Raw genomic sequence first — 22,027 nt, 5'->3', positions numbered from 1 at the left:
AAAGCAGAGTGGGAGAGTTTTCTTTTTGTGGTGGTAATAGAGTCTTCATGAAAACAACAGACCACTTTATAATTAATTGATCTTGAGAAGAATACAGTGATAACCTCTTTTTCCTCTCTGACACGGATTTTTCTGCTCATCTTGTAGTCTTCCCTCCACCTCTGTCACAGGCTAATGTACAGTCCATTCCCTCCTCTTAGTAGATTTGACCTCTGATAGCCAATAGGTATTTTTGTTTTCTCTGAGAAATTGACATCATGTAAATAATACAAATAGTAAAATACATTTAATCTCAATGATCCCTTATAGTTTAAATAATTCTTTGATATATATAATACATTATGTTAAATAATGCTTTTCACATATGATATCACATGTAATGCTACTGAATAATGATACAGTTGGTCATTTCAGAGTTGATGGGCCCTGTTTGACCTTTTCCAGCCTCTCGGGTTGCTTAATAGATCCACTAATGTTCAGTCTCTTCTGCTAGAGTCATATGATAAGGGTGTAAAGAGGGACTTAAAAGCCGTTGTCAAAATACATTTCAATTTCTCTGAGAAACTCTTCCCCTGAAGCTAAGAATACCACACATGTATCCAGTCATCTCCTGGGAATGAGCCAAGCTTATCTGAAGCTGTTCTGTATCACCCAGATGCTTTATAGGTCTATGTGGTTAGGGCTGTGACCTCATTCTCTATGGCAGAGAAAACTGCCACAGGAAATGAAGCTGTGGGCCTAACTGGTTGATTCTAAGGGAACCCTGCGGCAGCAGAACCCTGCCCTCTGAATCAAGGCTTCCCTTTCTACACTGTTGGCCTCTGGTCTCAGTCTGATTGCCATCCTGCCTGACTATGCACAGCAGAATTTTCTTCTACCACCTTCCGTGAAGGATGCCCTTGCCTGCACACACCTAACAGATTCTCCTCCGCAGGATTGATCCATGTCACAGCTGTCAGCACAGCACTTTATATTGACATGGCGGATCTGCGTTGTCAAGTATCCACAAGCTTTGGCTCCTGCCTCACTCTGCGGCTCACCCTGGCTGTCATCCCCTGTCTCCTGTGTCTCCTGGCCAGGCTTTCTGTGGGTCACAATTTCCCCATTCTGCCTCTGCCTCAAAGCTATTTGTTTTCTCTGCCTCTTGGTGTTGATGTTGTCATATGAATGTTGTCTTTGATTCATGTGCCAACATGAATTTCTGGCAGTGTTTTTTCTAGGGGCTGAACTTTCTTTAAAAAAAAAAAAAGACTTTGGTGTTTGTGTTGAAAGGTTTTGACAGACCTGAAACTATAGTATGTTTTGGCAGTAAGCATTCATTCATTTAGCTACTTTGTTCATTATTGGGTTCATTATTGAGGGGATGGATAAAATAATTGAAAAAACACCTGGTCTCTGCTTCCAAGAAATTTATAGGGAGAGATTTATAGGTGTGCTAAAAGAACCATGTGGGATGCTTAATGTGGTAAGCATCATAAAAGAGGTGGTGCTTGTGGGAGATCATAGAGATATCTTTTATTTAATGATATCATGAAAAGTACCGAATACTTACCAACCGACCTGATCACTGAGGCCAGGCTTTTTCCTTTTCCTGCTCGTTTGGTAAACATGCACACAGGCACTCATTCCACAGACGTCCAATGAATTACTGTGTTTGCCAGGCACCGTGCCAGGCTCTGGAAATAGATGGCAAATAACACAGAATCCGTGCCCAGGCGGAGCTCACAGGCCAGTGAACATAATGCAAGTGTCCAGAGTGGAACCTGGGGAAACCTGTGACGATACAGAAATCCTGCTTGCCTGGCTGGCTGCGGTGTCATGGCCCGAGAGACCGGAAGTTGTGGGAATGATTTATAACAATGTTGGTCGACAGGAAGTCAGTCGTCTGAGCCCTAACCTTTTCAACAGACGACTTGGAAGACTTTCCCTACACATTTCCCTCCGACTGGAAAAATAGAAATTTACATCCTACGTGGAGAGTCATCTGCCCGGCGGGCCCGAAGACATACAGGAAGAGCCTTTGTGGGGCGTGGTGCCCTCACGGGGACACAGAAGGAAGGGAATTGGCAGGTGGGGCAACCGCGGGGCCCGTCTCTCCTGAGCGCCCCATGCCTTCGTCCATGGAGCGGGGTTTGCAGCGTGGGCCAGCCAGAGCCGCTCAGTCCTTTCCACAATGAATTCCTCTGTGCTTCGCTGTAGAAATTAAAGGCCTGTTAAGTCTTCAGTGTAACCGGGCCCCATGCCCCTGACCTTCTTTCTTCTCTCCTGACTGATTTCTGCTCTCCTCGCCCAGGCTCCTTGGCTCTGTTCCCACAGGAGGCAATGCCAGCTAAACAGATGCTCCCTGGCGGCAGGCTATCAGACAGTTTTATGTTCCTCCCGGTGAGTGATGGCCTGGCCAGGCGTGTGCAGCCAGCGACAGGGCGCTGCTTGCCAGGTGCCAGCCCCCCGGGCGGTTCCGAGAGGCGGGGGAGCGCTGGACGGGCTTCGGCCGCCATGACTGGCCTTGCTGTCTAGGCTGTGAGAACTAAAGGTTCCAACTCACACGCTTTCCTGAGTGTATTTCCTTATTTGTTATCTCCATACCAGGCCCCATGTGAGTGGTCATGGACATAACCTTTGGTGATCAGATATGGTAAGGGGGTAGGGAACCAATCCCAAAGGCCCTGGTGGTGGGCTCCACGCCCTGTTTGCGGGATAAGGAACACTCGTAGATCATATAGTGATCATTCATCCATTCACACACATTTATTGAGCACTTACTTTGGAATGTGTACTCGTGAAGGAACAGAGTATTTGTGGAACCGATAACAAATGGAAATTTTATTTTTTAATTAAAAAAAAAGTATTTATTTGTTCAATTGTGGCACATTGGATATTTTAGTTGTGGCATGCACAATCTTTTAGCTGCAACATGTGGGATCTAGTTCTCTGACTGGGGATTGAACCTAGGCCCCCTGTGTTGGGAGTATGGAGTCTTAGCCACTGGACCACCAGGAAAGGCCCCTGGAGATTTTAAAATAAGGTTGTATGTGTGTGTGCTAAGTCACTTCAGTAGTGTCCCACTTTTTCAACCCTAAGGACCATAGTTCGCCAAGCTCCTCTGTCCATGGGATTCTCCAGGCAAGAATGCTGGAGTCAGTTGCCATGCCCTCCTCCAGGGGATCTTCCCAATGCAGGGATCGAACATGCATCTCCTACATGGCAGTTGGATTCTTTACCACTGAGCCACCAGGAGGCCTAAAATAAGGTTAGCAGATGATAGCTTTCAGAAAGTTTTCAACTCTTCGTTTTCTGATATATTATTCTTTGATCACTGGGGTGAACAGGAATATAAAGAGCTCTGCCTATATAGGGAAGAAGACAGTGATATTTTTACTTACGAACTTTATTTTTACTTAATTACCCACGAGGCTCAGTGAACAGTTTTTCCTGGTTCGATAAAGGCCTGAAAGAGTTAATAGAAAAGAAATATAATATTGCAGTACTTTACTGGCAGAATTTAGGCCAGTAATAACTCAAGGTTTCCAAGCTCCTGCTTTCCTCTCAGTTTCGCAGCAGCGTTTCCACCCCCATCTCATTCTGCTGCAGCTGGAGGGTCTCAGAGTTCCGAACAGGTATCTGGTTTCACTGCGGAGCTGATTTCCTTCCTGAGCCATTCAGGTCTCCTCCTGAGCTCCGTCTCCAGTGCTTCACAAGAGTCCTCTGCTTTCCGTGTTTGCCTTTTTTGCTTGCCAGCAGGGAGCCAGCAAGCCAAAACCTTGGATGTTTCTACACTGGGAACACTAGGTCTCACAGACTTGCCGGTGAAGCCCAGGCTGTGCTTTTGGAAGTCTAAGTGTATAATAATATAATAACCCCTGTAGGAATTCTCTCTGACCTAGAGGCTCAGAGGAGATAGAGAGCAAAGGCTGAGTATACACAGTTGTTTGGAAGGAAGTGCAGGTCCCAGAGAAAAACAGAAGGAAAGTTACATTTGGTGACAAGAAAGCTTTCCAGGTCAAGCCTTCTTGCACAAAGAAAGAATATGGACAGGACTGTCTATCCTGGAAGAGTTTTAACTCATATTATTGTTATTTGGAGTGTCCTGGATGAAGCTGATGGAGATACCTCCAGCCACGCCTTGGTATGACCACTGCTCTCAAAACTTTTAGAGCGGTCCAGTGTCATCAAGGTAAAATCCTGCTCACACTGCTTTGTGGCTATGTCTACTTTTCCTCCTTCTGAGGCCTGACTCAGGTTGTCATAAAAACTCCCAGTCTTTCTAGACTTCTGGATTATACAGACATCCTTCTAGCTTCCTCAGAACAAGTTAGAGGTGTTAATTCTAGACTGAGATTAGATCTGTGCTGTCACTGACACTGTCTGTTTGTTTATGTTGGTTTCTTGATTAGTTTCGTTGTTAAGTGTCAAGAACCCATCTTGGACTGGCAGAGACAGAAAGTAGAATTTGCTGACTCGTGGAGTCCAGGGAAGGCTGGAAAACTAAACCATAGAAAGAGCAAGTACGGGGCAGGTTCTCAGAAACAATGAAAATCGAGAACTCAGATGCTGGCAGGATCTCTCCCTCTGCGCTGTCTCTTTATCTCTGCTTCTTTCTGTGGGTAGCTCTCTTCATTCTCACTCCAGATGACTTTCCTTTCTCAGGTGGGCACCATGGCTTATGGCAACATCTAACATTTATATCTTACAACTTTGTCAGAGAGAAGACTGATTCTATTCCTAAATGCCAAATCAAAAAATTCCAGGGATTGACTGGATTCAACCAATCAACTCAGCTAGACAGTCACCTGTGGCCAGTGAATGGGGTTGCACGAGACCAGCGGGTTCTGGGGCCCTCCACTGTGTTTGCGGAGGGGGCATGTTTCTAGAGAAGGTATCATTGTGAGCTGGGCGGATACCCCCAAGAACTGTGAGCTACAGCACCCAGGGGCCTGATTTGAACCTGACTGCAGTCCTGCTGTGTTTCTCCAGCTGTTGTTGGAAACACATCAAGACCTGGGGGCATGCTTAAGATGTATTTCTTAATAGCCAAGATATTTTCATATTTTGGAACCTGTTGCATCTTGTCTTTACTGAATAATAGACATAAAATGACACTGCCAGAATGCAGTGTTATTTTTTTCTCCCACCTGCTGAAAGAATCCCTAAGGAGAGACTTCATAGCTAGGGGTCTGAGTAGGGGTGGGTGAAGGTAGAGGAAAGGAAAGTGAGTGAACTGGTCTATGGATTCCTTCCCCCCTGCCCAAGCCCCAGTAGAGAAGCTCTGCTTTTCCTTATTTTGCATAGCTGAATTTCAAAGAAGTTGTAATTTGGAAAAATGTTATGAAACAAAAAGGAGGAGAAAACTAAAACTAAAACTACTAGTCTACCTCCCAAAGGGCAGCCGGCTCTTACAGAAAGCACACGGTATTTCTTCTGCCGCAGGGACAGCTCTGGTCAGTTGTAAACCAAGCAGCAGGAACAGTCAGGGCCTGGGCTTGCACCACAGGCCTCTTTTCAGATCAATCTCACTGTTGGGGAAGGAGAGCGGGCAGTGTGGTTGGTCCTCAGAAGTTTCCACTTTGTCCTTCATCTTTTTTCAGAGCCAGCACTAGGCATTTATTCCAAGAATGAAGTCTTGCCTGGCCCCGGGTGAGAAGTACAGGTGCTTGGGTGTGTGGCTACACGCTCGGTTGCTAAGTGTCCCGCTGTTTGTGACCCAGGTATCTTCCGGTTAAGTCAGAGACAAACTGAGGCTTAGTTTAGTGGTTGGCTCCCAACTTAGATTTAAAACGGAGGGGTGGAGACCTGAAGTCAGTGTGACCCTTAACTGTGGACAAGAACTGCTTCACTCAGTTGTGAATCTCTGATTTCTGTGTTAGATGCCACTTAATAGATCAACAAGTAGGCATAGTAGTGACATGACAAGAGCTTTTCTTCAGCTGAGATTTTTAAAATAATTTCATTGAAGGCATGCTTATCAGTTTTTAAAGTCACGTGAATTTTGGCAGAATAGTAGATAGCCTCAACATTTTACCATCTACCGCTCTCCTGGAATGACTTCAGGGTCCATGATGAGGATGGTCCAACCTCCTGGTCCATTGACCGTCCCCACTGCCGTGACTGTCCCCAATCCAGCGCCACCTCACTTAGTCCATGTACTGAAGCCACATCCTGGAGACTTGTTCCACAAAATTGTCCTAACCCTGAAATCTTGAACTCTGAAACTCCACTCTGCTCAAAGCTCTAGCTTCCACATTCCTACATTGCCATTAGACTTATTTTCAGTCACATCCGCTTCTCCTCTCCTTACTCTTCCCCGTTTTTCTCAGTTTATCAGGTTCCTTTGGTTTCTTCTCCCTGGCGCAGACTCTGCGGTCAGTCCCCGCACATACACTCTCCCCACCACCACCCTCACTGGCTTTCCCCTGGCTGAGCCGCCTCTCTTCTGACTGTTTCTGGCCCTTTGCTGTGCAGTGCTTAGTTGCTCAGTCGTGTCCAACTCTTTGGGACCCCACAGACTGTAGCCCAGACTGTAGGCGCCTCTGTCCATGGGATTCTCCAGGCAAGAAAACTGCAGTGGGTTGCCACGCCCTCCTCCAGAGGATCGTCCAAACCCAGGTCTTCCGCATTGCAGGCGGATACTTTACCATCTGAACCACCAGGGAAGCCCAAGAATACTGGAGTGGGTAGCCTATCCCTTCTCCAGGGAATCTTCTCAACCCCAGAATCGAACTGGGGTCTCCTGAATTGCAGGTGGATTCTTTACCTGCTGAGCTACCAGGGAAGCCCCATTTCTGGTCCTATATTAGCCTATTTCTGGCTTCTTCTTCTCAGGGTCTAGGCCTGCTAAACATTTCCAGAGGAAATCACATAACCTAGTGAATTAACTCAATTACAGAATTATGATTTCCAGCGCCAGCTGAGTCCTTGGTGCAGCCAGGAAACCTTTAGCTCTTTCCAGCTTCACACAGGGTCCCTTTCCTGAAGCCTCTTTCACTCTCCCTGTTCCTTTCACTCTCAACAGACAGACCTGCCCACTTCATCATGGGTAGAGGGGCAATGGGATTTGAGCTCCTTCAACAGCCCTCTTCCTCACCTCCTGGCTTCCCCACAGAGGTCCCTACTCCTGCCTCTCATCATCAGAGCAGGAAGAGGCCTCTCCCCCTCCTCTGAAATCTTGCTGCATCATTCCTGCCCTCCCTTTGTATCTGTTCTCCTTCACTAATTCCTCATCTCAGCCTGCAAGTGTCCTCTCATCCTGAAATCCCCTCATTCCTTCCCACCTTCCTCTCCAGCGAGTACCCTCTGTCCCCCCTCACTGTTTCTGTTTTCCTGCTTCCTGACATCTTCTCCCTGCCATCTGACTTTTCACCCCACCGTGCTCTGGTGTCAGTTCTCAGAAAGGTCACCAAAGCCTCCTAAATGAAGTGGGTTTTCCAGTCCTCAGTCTGACTTTCTACGGCATTTGACCCTCTTGTCAATGTCCTGACATTCTCTGGTCTTGGATTCCCATGTAACACTCTCTCCTGATTCTTCTCCTCTCCCTCTGATTACGTGGTCTAAAATAATTTTTTTTTTGGGCCAGACCGCACAGCTTGCTGAATCTCAGTTCCTCCACCAGGAATAGAACCTGCATCACATCTGTGAAAGCCTGGAATTCTAACCACCAGGCCACCAGGGAACTCCCCAAAATCATTTTTTTGCTGCTCACTTCACTTGTCCCTTTGATGTTGATGTACCCCAGCCTCTGCACCGAGTATTCCTTCCTTTTCTCTCATTGTGTGCTTTTCTTTTCTTTCTTTCTTTTTAAAAAATATTTATTTATTTATTGAGCCGCACTGGGCCTTAGTTGTGGCACTCAAGATCTTTGATCTTTGTTGCGGCTTGTGGAATCTTTAGTTGTGGCGTGTGAACTCATAGTTGTGGCGTGTGAACTCATAGTTGTGGCATGTAGGATGTAGTTCCCTCTCTGACCAGAGATGAAACCCGGGCCCTCTGCATTGGGATTGCAGAGTCAGTGGACCACCAGTGAAGTCCCTGTATGCTTTCTTTGCTATAATAGAAATAATACATTCTTTAGAGTAAGGTGGAATGGGTTCAGATTCCATGTTCACCTATTACCAGCACTGTTAGCTGGAGCAAGTTTTCCTATATGAAAAAAATGGGGCCGATAGTATCAACTTTAATGCCTGGGTATGAGGATTAAAGGAGGTAATGCGTATCAAGGGCTTCATTCAGTGGCTGACAGGCACAAGCACTCTGCATTTTCAGCCTCTTCTTTCCTTTTGGTGCCTTCCCCCACTCCCTCCTCTCTTTCCTGCTGAATAACTTCTTGAGGTTCGACTTATTTTGGGGAGTGCTGTAAAGCCCAGGATGTGAAGTCAGCATTGGGTTGAGATCCTTGTTCTTACCTGTCCTGTGACTCTGGGCTCATTGCTCTTCTGAACCTTGGTTTCCACATCTGTAATACGGTGATCGTAGTTCCACATCTCTGATCAATGTTGGAGGGGGGAGTAAATATTTATATATTTGACCCTTGAACAATACGGGGGTTAGGGATGCCCCCCCCATGCATTGTGGAAAACTGTAACCTAGAGTCAGCTTTTTGTACCCACGGTTCATTCACAAGTGCATTTACTGACTGCAGATCATACAGTACTATAGTATTTACTACTGAAAAAATCTCTGTAAGTGGATCCACGCAGTTCAAGGGTCAACTGTATGTATACACACCCACACACTATATATATGAAACGACGTGCTTCAGTGCCCAGCACAGCACCCGGCACGCAGTAAGGTCTCAGCAGATGGTGTTATTATCCCAGAGCCGTCCCTGTTCTCTCACACACAGATACTCTCAAACATCTCACTCCCACCCCACACCCATCTCTTGTGCTCTGGACCTGGATTTTGCCAAGTGGCTGCAGAACATCTCTACTCTGATGTTTTGCAGATGGCTCAGGCTCTTATTTAAAGCTGAACTGTTTGCTTCCCCCCCCCCCCCCCCCAATACTTGCTCTTCACATACTCTCCATCTCAGTTAAAACCTCACCATCCATTCAGGTGTGACTTTTTGGACTGTCTCTTGTTGTGACTGCCTGCCTCTCGGCAGTCATCCCTCTGACTTATTTCTGCAGTTTGTCCTTTTCTCATTGTTCTGCTTCAGTTTAGGCTCTCATCTTCTCTCACTTGAATTATTACCTGGATGCTCCTCTTTCTGTCTCATATTTTAGTGCGTCCAGAGTGACCTTCCTAAGATACAAGTCTCACAGTTTCTCTTTCCTGTTCCAAGTCTCCATGCTTTCCTGTTAAAACTCTTTAAGACTTAAATCTAAGTTCTGGTAGGTCTTGTGCTGATCTATTTCTCCATTATCACCGCCTGCCACTCACAGCTCTGCCCATACACAAATTTGTTAACTGGCAGTTCCTCCTAGATACCATATACCTTCAGGCTCTGCCTTTCTTTTTTTTTAAAATCACCTCTCCCTGGGATGTCCTTCTATTCCCCAACTGGCAAATATCCTTATAGAACAGACAGATGTCTTCTTCCCTCGTAACCCACCTGTGATGTCCTCATCCTTTGATCCTGTTACTCCTTTTGTGCATAGATAGCATTTTTAAAACATTTCTCCATTGTTGCAGTGATCACTTTGTATCAGAGTTATTTATATGCCTGTAAACAGTGGGCCTGGCACAATGCCTGGCAATGTTGGCTGCATTTGAATAAATGAATACATGAAATGATAGGGTCTGGAAGTATCTTGTGAGATGGGATCTAACAAGTTGAAATTTGTTAAATATGCATCGATAAGACCAGTTATACAAGAATGAAAGTGGAAGAGATTGGCCTCCCAGCAGAATGTGTTAAAAATTTGGGGAGGGGGGTTGGTTGATAGCACTGTGTGAGTCAGCAATGTGAGGTGGTAACAAAGAAAGAAGAAGGGGAAGAATGGGAAGAGAGGGAAAAGAGTGTGAAATGTCTTGGATGAGAAAGTTGACTGTCTGATTTTATAGCCAGGGTATTGTGTTTGGTTCGAAGTATTACGGTTTTAGAGGGATTTAGGCCAGAATAGCAATAATTCTTGAAACCATTTTGTTTTTAAGATTTTGGGGAAAAATTATGAAAAGACAAACTGGTAGCTAACAGGATGAAAAAGGGGGAAGCACAAATATACAAAGTGAGAAATGACAGTGGGGAAATAACCACTGAAACAAACAAAACTGTAAGTCTTTGCAGGTCTGTGCAAATAAACTTTGAAACCTTGACAAAATTATTTCTAAGGGAAATTATGATTACTAAAATTGATAGAGACAGGGTATTTAAACAGACCAATTTCTGTAAGAGAAATAGAGAACTTTAATAAGGAACTACTCCTCAAAAAAAGTACCAGCCTAGATTTTTTTCACAGGGGAATTCTACCAAACCTCTACTTATCAGATAGCCCCAGTGCGCTTCAGATGATGTCAGAGAATGAAACTAAGGAGAAACTTGCTGCTTCTTTTTGAAAATATATGTACCTGGGAGTGCAAAAAAGAAAACTACAGACAAATATTCCTTATGAATACCTATGAAAAGACGACCCCAGTGGCTCAGTGGGTAAAGAATCTACTTTCAGTGCAGGAGACAGAGGAGACATGGATTTGATCCCTGGGTGGGGAAGATTCCTTGGAGGAGGGAATGGCTACCCACTCCAGTATTCTTACCTGGAAAATCCCATGAGCAGAAGAACTACAGTTCATGGTGCCCCCAAAGAGTCGGACATGACTGAACAACTGAGCAACCATGAATAAGTACAGCAAACTTAGTACTCATATAGCACTAATACGTATTTTATTAGTGAGCAAAGTCCAACATCACATTAAAAGGTAATTCATTATGTTCAAGTAGGGTTAACCACAGGAATGCAAGGTAGGTTCATTATTAAGGAATCCACACATTCCATATTAGTAGGTCTCAGGAAAAGTAATCAGAATTGTCTGCATAAATGCTGACGAAACTTTCATCAAAATTCAACATCCGTTCCTTATAAAACCACTGAAGAAAGTAAGACTTGCTTGGGAACAGGGCGGTGACAGTGTGATGTGAGCTTCTCCCTGGGGTTGCCCTCACGGCCACGCACTTCTTCATTCCAGAAATGGCCACGGCACGCATCCACAGATTCACTAACGGGAACAAGGGGAAGAGGGCTGCCCACTATTCACATCGGTGGAATTTGATGGAAAGAGATAGGTGCATCTCTGGAGTTCATCATCATCATATGTTGAAGGGTTTGGAGAACATTGATTAAGGAAGCATTTTCCTGATGGATGAGAAATAACTCAGTTATGCTCATCTACCCCTGTTAGAAGGTTATGCAGTGTATTGCGTAGCATGCAGTATATTTTGTAGTGCGTGATAAAATTAAAAAGTGAAAAAAAAAGGAAAAGACTACTTGATGGATTCTTTCTTACCATGATAAAAATATATATACCTCATTCCTAAAACCATTCACTTTCTAAATTGGTAAACACTGCAAGTATTTTCTCTGAGTCCAGAAACAAGGGAAGAATGCCCAGTATCTCCACTACTAGTCAACATTGTACCAGAGGTATATAGAAATCGATTAGAGGCATAAAGCTTAGTAAAGAATATTTCTTTTTGTAGATGATGTGGTAATAATCCTGGAAATCATTGAGAATTATTGATAAAACTCAATGAAACTCAATAAAAGATAACAATATAAAATGAACCTACTGAAATTAACAGCTTTCACATACACAGAGTAACCAGTTAGAGAAAGCGATGGTAGAGAAAACCTCATTTACAATCACAATTAAGAAGAATTGAATATTTAGAAATGAACTTAACAGGAAATGTATATAACTTACAGGAGGAAAACTTGACAACTCTCCTGAAAGAGTCATTTGAACAAATGAAAGACACCCCTTATTCTTGAGTAGGATGGTTCAACAACATAAAAATGACAGTTCTCTCTGTATCTATTTATAGATTTAATATAATCCCAGTAAAAATTCTAACACAGGCTTTGTTTTGAAAGTTAGATAATGGAGAATTAAATTTGTAAGAATAGTCAAGAAAATATTAAAAAGAGAAAAATTTCAGGGTGGAGGGACCAGCTGTGCCACGTATTAAATTATGCTATAAAACCTCTACAAATGAAACATTTTGGTACTGGTACGAGAAGGAACAAATATACAAATGATACCGACTGTGAAGTCCAGGAATAGAGCCAGGAACTGTGGGAATCTAGCATGTGATAAAGGCAGCATCTCACGTCCCTGGGGTAAAGATTGACTTTAGCAAATGGTGCTGAAACAACTGGGTGGCCATTTGAAGAAAAGATAAGTTGGATCTATATCTCACATTATACAGAAGAATAAATTCCAGATGGAACAGGGATCTAAATGTAAGCAATTTTGAAACCATATGAGAACTAAGAGAAAAAGCAGAAGTGAATTCTTCTTTCACGTTAGTGTAGGGAAAGCCTTTCTAACCATCACTCAACATTCAGAGGAATGAAATATCAGTAATTTGATTATATAAAAATAAAATCCTTTTCACAGCCAGAAAACCACCATAAACTAAGTCAAAAGATGAGTGATAGGGACTTCCCTGGTGCTCCAGGGCTAAGACTGCACACTCCCAATGCAGGAGGCCTGGGTTCAATCCCTGGTCAGGATCTAGAGCCCACATACTGCAACTGAAAAGGTCCTGCGTGCTGCAACTAAAGACCCCACGTGCTGCAACCGAGACCCAGCACAGCCGAGGAAATGTGTGTGTGCTCAGCTCTGTCCGACTCTGCAAGCCTGCGGACTGTAGCCCACCAGGCTCCTCTGTCCATGGGATTCTCTAGGCAAGAATACCGGAGTGGGTTGCCTTTTCCCCGACCCAGGGATTGAACCTGAGTCTCCTGCGTTGGCAGGTGGATTCTTCACTGCTGCACTTCCTGGGAGGCAGCAAATAAAGAAATAAATATAAATGTCCAAAAAGAGAGATCACTGACAAACTGGGAAATCTCTGCAACATATGTCCAAGACAAAAGGGTAACATTCCTGAGACATAAAGAGCTCTTTAAATGAAGGTACAATACATAGAAAAATGGGAGAGATGTGAACAGATAATTCATGCACACATACAAAATATATAAAGATGAGGATGAATTTAAATTGTATTCTTAAACCTACCAAAAGAAGCTCAAATTCATAACTAAAGAAATGAAATGAAAACAGCACTAAGATACAATTTGTCACCTATCATATTAGCAAAAATTTAAAAGTGTGACAACGTATTCTGTTGGCAAGACTGTGGGAAAATGCACTCTCATGCACTGCTGATGGGAATGCAAATAGATACAATGCTTTTGGCAGGGGGATTTGGCCATGTCTAATGAAGTTGTTGACTTAATGTATCTATATTCACCTAGCCATCTTCTTTGAATCTACCCTGAAGATAGACCTCAACAACATGAAAATATATTTGCATAACGTTATTCATTGCTGCACTGTTTGTAACTGCAAAATATTGGGAAAAAACCCTGAATTCCCATATATAGAAGACTGATTGACTAAATTATGGTATATCTACATAATGGAGTACCATGTAGCTGTAAAATAAGGAAGATTTCTAGACCAATATGGAGTGATTTCCAGAATATATTAAACAAACATTAATTGAAGTGAAGTGAAAAATGCAGGTGTAAAAGGAATGTGTGTGTGTTAGTTGCGTCTGACTCTTTGCAACCCCATGGACTGTAGCTCCCCAGGCTCCTCTGTCCATGGAATTCTCCAGGCAAGGTTACTGGAGTGGGTTGCCATGCCCTCCTCCAGGGGATCCTCCCAACCCAATCTTGAGCCTGGGTCTCCTGCATTGCAGGCAGATACTTTACCATCTGAGCCACCAGGCACTATCAGTGCTTAATGCTATTTTGGGGACTTCCCTGGTGCCCAGTGGCTAAGACTCCAAGCTCCCAACACAGGGGACCTGGGTTTGATCCCTGGTCAGGGAACTAGATCCCACATACAACGAAGTTTGAAGATCCCACATGCTGCAACCAAGACCCAGCAGGGCCCAGCAAATAAATAAAATTTAAAAAAATCACTATGCTATTTTTCACATAAGAAGAAAAGGGAAATAAAATACACATATATCTTTTTTCCCAGATAACATAGAATGAATCAGGTTGGTTGTCTACAGGAGTGGGTAGGAATAGGGTGGAAAGACTAGAGAAGAGGGAATGGAGTAGAGAGAAGGATGGAGGTCTGACACTTCTGAATGTATGTTTTTCTATAGCTCTGACTTTCAGAACCATGTTAATCTTTCTCCTGCCCCCAAATTAATTAAAATCAACCAACATGTTAGGACAAGCCAAAATGGTCTACCAGTTGTAATACATGTACTTAACTGTATTACAAATTAATAACATAGCCACACTGAAGGCAGAGGAAAGAAAAGAATTAACCTAAGTCACTTTGGAATCAGTATTTTGAGTGTACACTGTAGGGCTAAAACAAAAAGGACTATATACTCGTATATCAATTTCTGGCTAATAAATTAATTTTTCTATGACATGGCATAGCCCAATAAATAAACAAATATTTTAAAAAATGACTATGCTAATCCATACAAGGTATGGATTAGCAAGTCAAATTTTGATGTGTTTTCTAGGACTGAGGAAATATTAGTAAATATATTGTGGATAGAGTCAGGTTTCTCACTGTGGGGAAAAAGGAGTTACAAATAAGGAAAAGGAAAAGGAGAGATGAATCCTGTGGTGCCGGGCTGGAGGCAGGATCCGGATAATTCATGGTCTATTTCTCCATCTGTCTGTCAAGATAAGTAGATGGAAATATGTGTCTGGGTGTGATACATACCTATATTTCCTACTCTACTCCTGAGAGGGTCCAGAATGTTACCCCAGTAACATTCTGTATAAGTAAGATGAGTATACCTCATGCTCAAATTTTGGTTTCTGAAAACTACTCTCCAATAAGAGGAGCCAAAATTGTTTTCTTTTGACAAATAGCCGATGACAGAACTGAAGCAGAGAAAATACAAGATGAGGGACTCTTTTAAAAATGCAGATTCTGATTCGTTGGAACTGGAGCAGAGTTTGAGATTCTGCATTTCCATTCTATTCTGCATATTCTGTTCTATTATATTTGAAGTATTTTGATTGATGGTGATGTGTGAGCATCTGCTTTTCTGAGAGCCCCCTGGTGATGGTGTTGCTGGTCTGTGGAGCACTCTGATTAGCAGGCAGTTCCCGAGTGTAGATTATTACACAGGAGACCCAAGCACTGGCTAAGGAGGAAGAAGTGGTTTAGGCTAAGGTAACTTCCACTCTGAGAGTTTGGTGAGGTTGTTTAAACCTCAGGGATGCATTTATTTAGGTGACAGTGTGGTAGAGTGACAAGAGCACTGGTTTGGGAGTCAGAGTGAATTTCATATCCATAGTTTACAGTCTGGGTGACCTTGAGCATTATTTAACCTTTTTGGAGTCTCGGTTTGCAGTTAGCAAAATAGATACAATAAAAATTTCCCTGGCAGATTAGCATTAGAGAAATTGTGTCTAAAGGACCTAGCATAGCTCTAGACACAGAGTAGGTGTTCAGAAAAGTGGTGACAAATATTATCACTTATGCAATAGAATCCTCTTTACTGGAAGCCCAGAACTGTGATTAATGTGCATGAAAAGTTCTATGAGGAGCCTCAAAGCAGTTTTGCATCAGAGACAACTTACTTCTATTCATTGGCCAAAAGAAGGCTATGATTACTTAAGTAAAAATTATCTTGGGCTGATGAAAAATACTTGTTCTTGTCTTCCTCTGCATAATTAACTTTTAGAATCATCGTAAGTCTTGGCCTGATGAAATTTGACACATTATTTACCGATTCAAACAGAGATTTGTTGAGTGCCTGTTACTCTTGAGTCCAACAGTCCTGAACTCCTATAACGTCCTGCACGGAGCATCTAGTTGAGACCTGGGCCCCTTTGAGCTCACTGTCCTCTTTGCCTCCTTTCTTCAGGAAGCCCCCTGAGCATAGACTTCAGATTGGGCTAATACTCCTAGCACCTCGCACACCCCTGTCCTAGCGCTTGTCTCACCAACCTGCAAGCTTCTCCTTCTCCTCTCTTCTCGATTTTTTTCCTGCAAACTTCTTGAAGGCATAAAGCTCTTTGTAGCCCCGTCGCAGAACACTGGCTGCACCCTCCTTATAGTTGAACTGATTGCCTTACACAGGACGTCCTCACGGAGATCAAGCGTCTGCGGTGTGTGGGAGGGTCAGGGAAGGCTGCCTGGAAGAGGTGATGCTTGAGCTGAGGTTTAAGAGGAGATGCGAGGCAGGAGGGAGGTGGAGTGGCCGGAAGATGTGCTGCGTTTGGGGCATTGCACTTAGTTTGGACCAACCTTAAATGCAGGGGTTGGCAAATGTGAGTGGGTAAGCGAAGCTGGAGAAGAGGTAAGGACTAGCGCAGGACAGACTGAAGTGCCGCTGAGCAGGCTGGGTTTTACCCTGAGGGTAATGAGATGCCAGGGAAGGATTTTAAGCAGGAATGTGTGGGGGGAGGGTTGAGGGTGATACTCGATAGAGGGAAGTGGGGTAGGGATTTTGATGTAAGCCAGGTAATCAGACCCAGCTGTTACCCTGATGCGTTCGTGGCCCGGAGCAGAGTGGTTTGCTCTGGAGACACCCTTTGCCTGTCCCGCCGTTTTGGTTGAATGTAAGAGCTCACCTGGACAGGAATCTGGCCCGTGTGAAAGCGGAAGGCACAGCCACCTCTAACCTGCAGAGTGAGTTGAATAGCAGGAGGCTCTTGGACCACCTTTCCTGGGTTTGCTAGCTAGGTCTGCCATGGCATAGGGATGGAGACCTTGGAGAAGTTACATGATTTCTCTGAGCCTCATCCACAGAACGGAGATGATACCAACCCTTCAGTGCTTCTGCGAGAACTGAATTAGATGATGGTAATGAAAATAGTGATGACCATTTAGTAAGCATCAACTGTGTGGCTGCGTTCTAGGTACACTGTTGTTGTGTTGTTTAGTTGCCAAGTTGTGTCCAACTCTTTTGTTACCTTGCGGGGTATAGCCTGCCAGCCCGCCTCTGTCCATGGGATTTCCCAGGCAAGAATACTGGTGTGGGTTGCCATTTCCTACTCCAGGGAATCTTCCCGACCCAAGAGTTGAACCCAGATCTCCTGCATTGGCAGGCAGATTACTTACCACTGAGCCATCAGGAAAGCCCTCCAGATACATTAGTAAGTCATTAAAAGACATAGAAAACACCAAAAGTAGTGTTTAATTCATGGTAGGTACTCAATAAATACCAGATTCTTCCCCCTACCTCCTGCCGATCATTGCACTTCCTACAGTTTCTCAGTAGCTGATAGAACATTGCCTTAGCACTACCTTCCAGAGGACTTTATTTATTCCCACAAATTGACGTAGAGAAAAGAGTGAAGATTTAATTTAAGCTCAGGAAGCTGCCAGTGAGTAATTTCTGACATCATTTCATTAAGGAAGTACTTGGAACTTAGAAATCAACTGTACTTTAACCAAATTATCATTTGATACTGTTAGCCCTTGAATTTAATTTTAGGTTCAGAGTCTTGGGCTTCTTCAGAAATCAGACAGAACTGCTGCCTGTCCTATGACCTTGCTCTTGTGCTATTTCGATATTCAGTGCCCAAATAATCAGAATGAACACCTGAATATACAAGCTCTGTTTGAAAGTGGAATATGAAAGGTTGTCTAAGTGTTGGGATGAATTATATATCCCACCTGAGTCTGACAGGTTTCTGATGGTACTGGACTATAAGTATTGTCTGGAAAAAAAAAAAAATGAAGGCTCCCCCGACCCCGACCCCAATCTTCAGGAACTCTGCTCACCCTAGTCTTTCTTCTTTCTTTGTGCAGGTTTCAGGTAACCAGATCCTCTCTGACAACATAAAGCTTGGATTAAAGCTAACTCTGTAGCAATCCCAGGATTATAGGCTCAGGAGGATAAACCCCGGGTTGGTTTCAGTTAAATCTCTTTGTGAAGAAAGCAGCTATGAGAGGCAGTTCTGAGATCAGTTTAACTGTGGATTCCTAGCTCCCCAGGATCAGTTCTTAGGAATGTCACAGGTCATTGTGCACACACACGAGAGATCATTCTTGGGAAGCACAGTGGGTCACTGGCAGCTTTCATCACACTTGAAAACGGGCTGTGCTTCTGGCCCGGCTTTGTTCCTGGTCGACAAAGCTAAAGTCAAGGAAAGCAGGAGTCACGTCACCAAAACGCTCATTTGCGTACCTGTATCCACACCACCACCCCAGTCAGAGGGTAGCTCATCCCGAGACTAGCATAAAACTAGAGAATTTGAGAGCATACTCCATGTCTAACCATCTTTCTTTCCTTAAAACCTTCTCCTCCTCCCTTTGGGTATAGATTGCTCAGTTGCATGCAAGTCTTTGCGACCCCATGAACTGTAGCCTGCCAGGCTCTTCTGTGCATGGAAATGTCCAGGCAAGAATTCTGGAGCGGGTTGCCATTTCCTACTCCAGGGGATCTCCACACCCCGCCCAGGGATTGAAACCGCATCTCTTGCATCTCCTGTATTGGCAGGCGAATTCTTCATCACTGGGCCATCTGGGAAGTTGGGTATAGATCACCCAGTCTCCACTGCTGCCTTAGAGGATGCAGGGAAGAGGATACGAGAAGCATGCAACCTTTCCTCATCTCCCGCTTTCATTTTCCAGCAACAGCTGCAAGCGTATGTGGCCTGGGTGAATGCACAGCTGAAGAAGAGGCCAGCGGTGAAGCCAGTGCAGGACCTGCGACAAGATCTCCGGGATGGGGTGATCCTGGCGTATCTCATTGAGATTGTTGGTTGGTTGGCCCTGGACTCCGATGCTAGCTTAAACCAGAACATCGCCTTTTTACCCTCCATGTGCCCTTGAGAGCAGATTATTGGTGGTGGTTTAGTCACTAAGTCGTGTCCAACTCTTGTGACCCCATGGACTGTAGCCCACCAGGCTTCTCTGTCCATGAGATTTCCCAAGCAAGAGTACTGGAGTGGGTTGCCATTTTCCCCTCGGGTTCTTCCCCACCCAGGGATAGAACCCTTGTCTCCTGCATTGGCAGGCAGGTTCTTTACCGACTGAGCTACTTCTGTAAAGTCTCATGGACTTGAAAGTAGGGAGGTCTTAAGATACTTGCCCAAGGTTAATTAATTTATTAATTAGTCAGTAAACACTGTGTTCCAGGCTCTGCATTAAACTTAGGGAGTGTGATGAGGAGCACAGTCACGGCTCTCAAGAGTCTCCCAATCTAGTTGGAAAGACTGGAGAGCAAAGTCACTTCCAGTAATGTACTTAGTACTGTGATGGGGCAAGCACAGATATGAGCAGAGGGCGGGCACCCAACCCACTGTTAGGGATTCTAGGATGGCTTGCCAGAAGATCTGATGTTTAGACTGAGGCTGGAAAGGGAAGTGGCAGCCAGGCAAAAAGAAGGTGTGTTACCACCAAAAGGACCCGACTAAGATAAGAAGACCTTGTTTTCTTGAAACCCCAGAATTGTTGCCTATCATTCTTATTAGATGATATCATACCCTTATTTCTACAGCATTTGTCCACACCTCTTATTATTTCTCTCACCAAATGATGGTTGTTTATTATCTACCTCTCCAGTATAGATTGAGCTCTTTAAGAGCAGGTACAGTGTAATTTTTTCCCCCCTGTTTTCACAGTCCTTACCCAAGTGACAGACACATAACAGGTACTCAAACATCATTGACATAGTTGAGGGATGTGGGTTTGAGTGATATGTAAGAAGGCAGGCTTGCATCAGGCAGCCTGTCCACAAATACCTCATTCAGACAGATCACAGATTCATTCTTCACTTATAGTGATTATAACCATGATAATAGTAATAGCAGCTACTGTGTATTGAACACTGTCTCATTTAATTTCACTTAATCATCAATGTTTGAGAAACATAATATTACCCCCATTTCCAGGAGCACTTTATATATATATATATATATATATACACACACACATATATGTGTGTGTACATATATATCAAGCATTGTTAAACATGCAACTTTGATTGATTTATGATAATGGATAGCATTTAAGTATTTTACTTATATTTTTTGAGATTTAGAAAGGTCTGTCCATGGAATTTTCCAGGCAAGAATACTGGAACGCATAGCCTTTCCCTTCTCCAGGGAATCTTCCCAACCCAGAACCCAGGTCTCCTGCATTGCAGGCAGATTCTTTACTCTCTGAGCCACCAGGGAAGCCCTTAAGCAACTTTGCAAGGTCACATAAGAATAGTGGTACAGCAGAGGTACAAGCCTAGTTTTACTTTAATTCCAAAGCTAATTTTCAACTTTTAATTTTTCACCCATTTGAACAGATTATCCTGGAAACATAATCAGTTAGAAAATCCAGACAGCCCAAGAAGATAGAAAATCAAAAGCCATTTCCCCCATCTGTCCCCTTGCCAGTTACCTGTTCTTTCTGGAGGCAGCTAGTGTTAGCAGTTTCTGGTTATTTCCAGAGATATTTATTGGTGCACATACAGGCAATATGAATGTGTATTCTTGTTTTTCAAAACCCAGGTTCTTAAATGCTGCATTCTGTTGCAACTTGGCTATATAGAAAATCTCTCTGAATTCACTACTTTAGATTGCATTCTTTCTTGAGCTGGCCCGCACTGAGTTTTTGATCCTACTACTGTGCCCCTGAAACTGTTCTCCTTGAGATCACAACTCTGCTCTGTCAAATCCCGTGGCCAGGGCTCAGTCCTCATTTTATTCAACTTAGCAGAACTTGACACAGTGGATCACTCCCTCCTCCTCCAGACATCTTGCCTTGGTCTCAGGGATCCTGTGGACTTGAAGTTTCCCTCCTTCCTCACTGGCCTTTCCTGTTTGCTGGCTTTCTCCTCCGTGTGTGTGTGTGTGCACGCGCGTGTGTGCATGCTTAGTCGTGTCTGACTCTTTGTGATCCCATCGACTGTAGCCCGCCACTCTCCTCTGTCCATGGAATTTTCCAGGCAAGAATACTGAAATGGGTAGCCACTTCCTACTTTAGAGGATCTTCCCAACCCAGGGATCAAACACATGTCTCTTGTGTCTTCTGCACTGGCAGGCAGATTCTTTACCAACTGCACCACCTGGGAAGCCCTCCTGATGTCTAAATGTTGGAAGTTCTCCTTAGAGGTTTAGACCTTAGTTCTTTTGTATATTCTCTATCCCTAAGTGGTCTCTTCCCAAACCTGAGTCTTTAGCCCTAAGCTTTTCCTTGAGGTGGGTGTGAATATCAGCTTCCTATTCAGCTTCTCTGCTTGGATGTCTAAAATGCAACTCTCCCTTCACGTGTCCTAATCAGAACTTTTCCTTCACGCCACTGATCCCTCTGTCCTCTGAGATCCTTCATCTGACTAGCACATCACAGTACCATTCCCTCAGCTGTTAAAGCAGAACACTTAGAAGTTGACTTTAATTATTCTCTTTTTCTCATCTATCATATTCAGTCCTTCACATGTGCTGTTTGCTTTATATTAAAAATGTACCTGGTATCTGACTTTTCACCTCTCAGCTTCTTCCCAAACCATCATTATCTCTCACTTGACTATTTTCATTTCTTTCTAACAGACCTCCCTGTTTCCTCTTCACAGAATCTATGTCCACATGAAGTCAACTTTTAAAAGCATTAAGCAGGTCAGGTAACTCATCTCACGTGCTAGCAAAGTAATGCTCAAAATTATTCAAGTCAGGCTTCAATAGTATGTGGACTGTGAAATTCCAGATGTTCAAGCTGGATTTAGAAAAGACAGAGGAACCAGAGATCAAATTGCCAACATCTGTTGGATCATATAAAAAGCAAGAGAATTCCAGAAAAACATCTACTTTGCTTTATTGAGTACATCAAAGCCTTTGACTGTGTAGATCACAACAAACTGGAAAATTCTGACAGAGATGGGAATACCAGACCACCTTACCTGCCTCCTAGGAAATCTGTAGGTCAAGAAGCAAGAGTTAGA

General features: G+C 43.8%; 1 protein-coding gene across 2 annotated transcripts in view; it reads left to right on the top strand.

Moving 5' to 3' along the window:
• The window catches only part of DIXDC1 (DIX domain containing 1), a 75,592-nt gene that overhangs the window by 10,442 nt on the left and 43,123 nt on the right, over nt 1-22,027 (top strand). For both annotated transcript variants that reach the window (XM_065946175.1, XM_065946174.1), the window contains one exon: nt 18,730-18,859. In XM_065946175.1, coding sequence (XP_065802247.1) covers nt 18,730-18,859 — 130 coding nt within the window. The remainder of the gene's footprint in view (nt 1-18,729; nt 18,860-22,027) is intronic.

Source organism: Muntiacus reevesi, chromosome 9, assembly GCF_963930625.1.
Source record: "Muntiacus reevesi chromosome 9, mMunRee1.1, whole genome shotgun sequence".
Taxonomy (NCBI): domain Eukaryota; kingdom Metazoa; phylum Chordata; class Mammalia; order Artiodactyla; family Cervidae; genus Muntiacus; species Muntiacus reevesi.
This window is presented reverse-complemented; position numbering and strand designations above follow the sequence as displayed.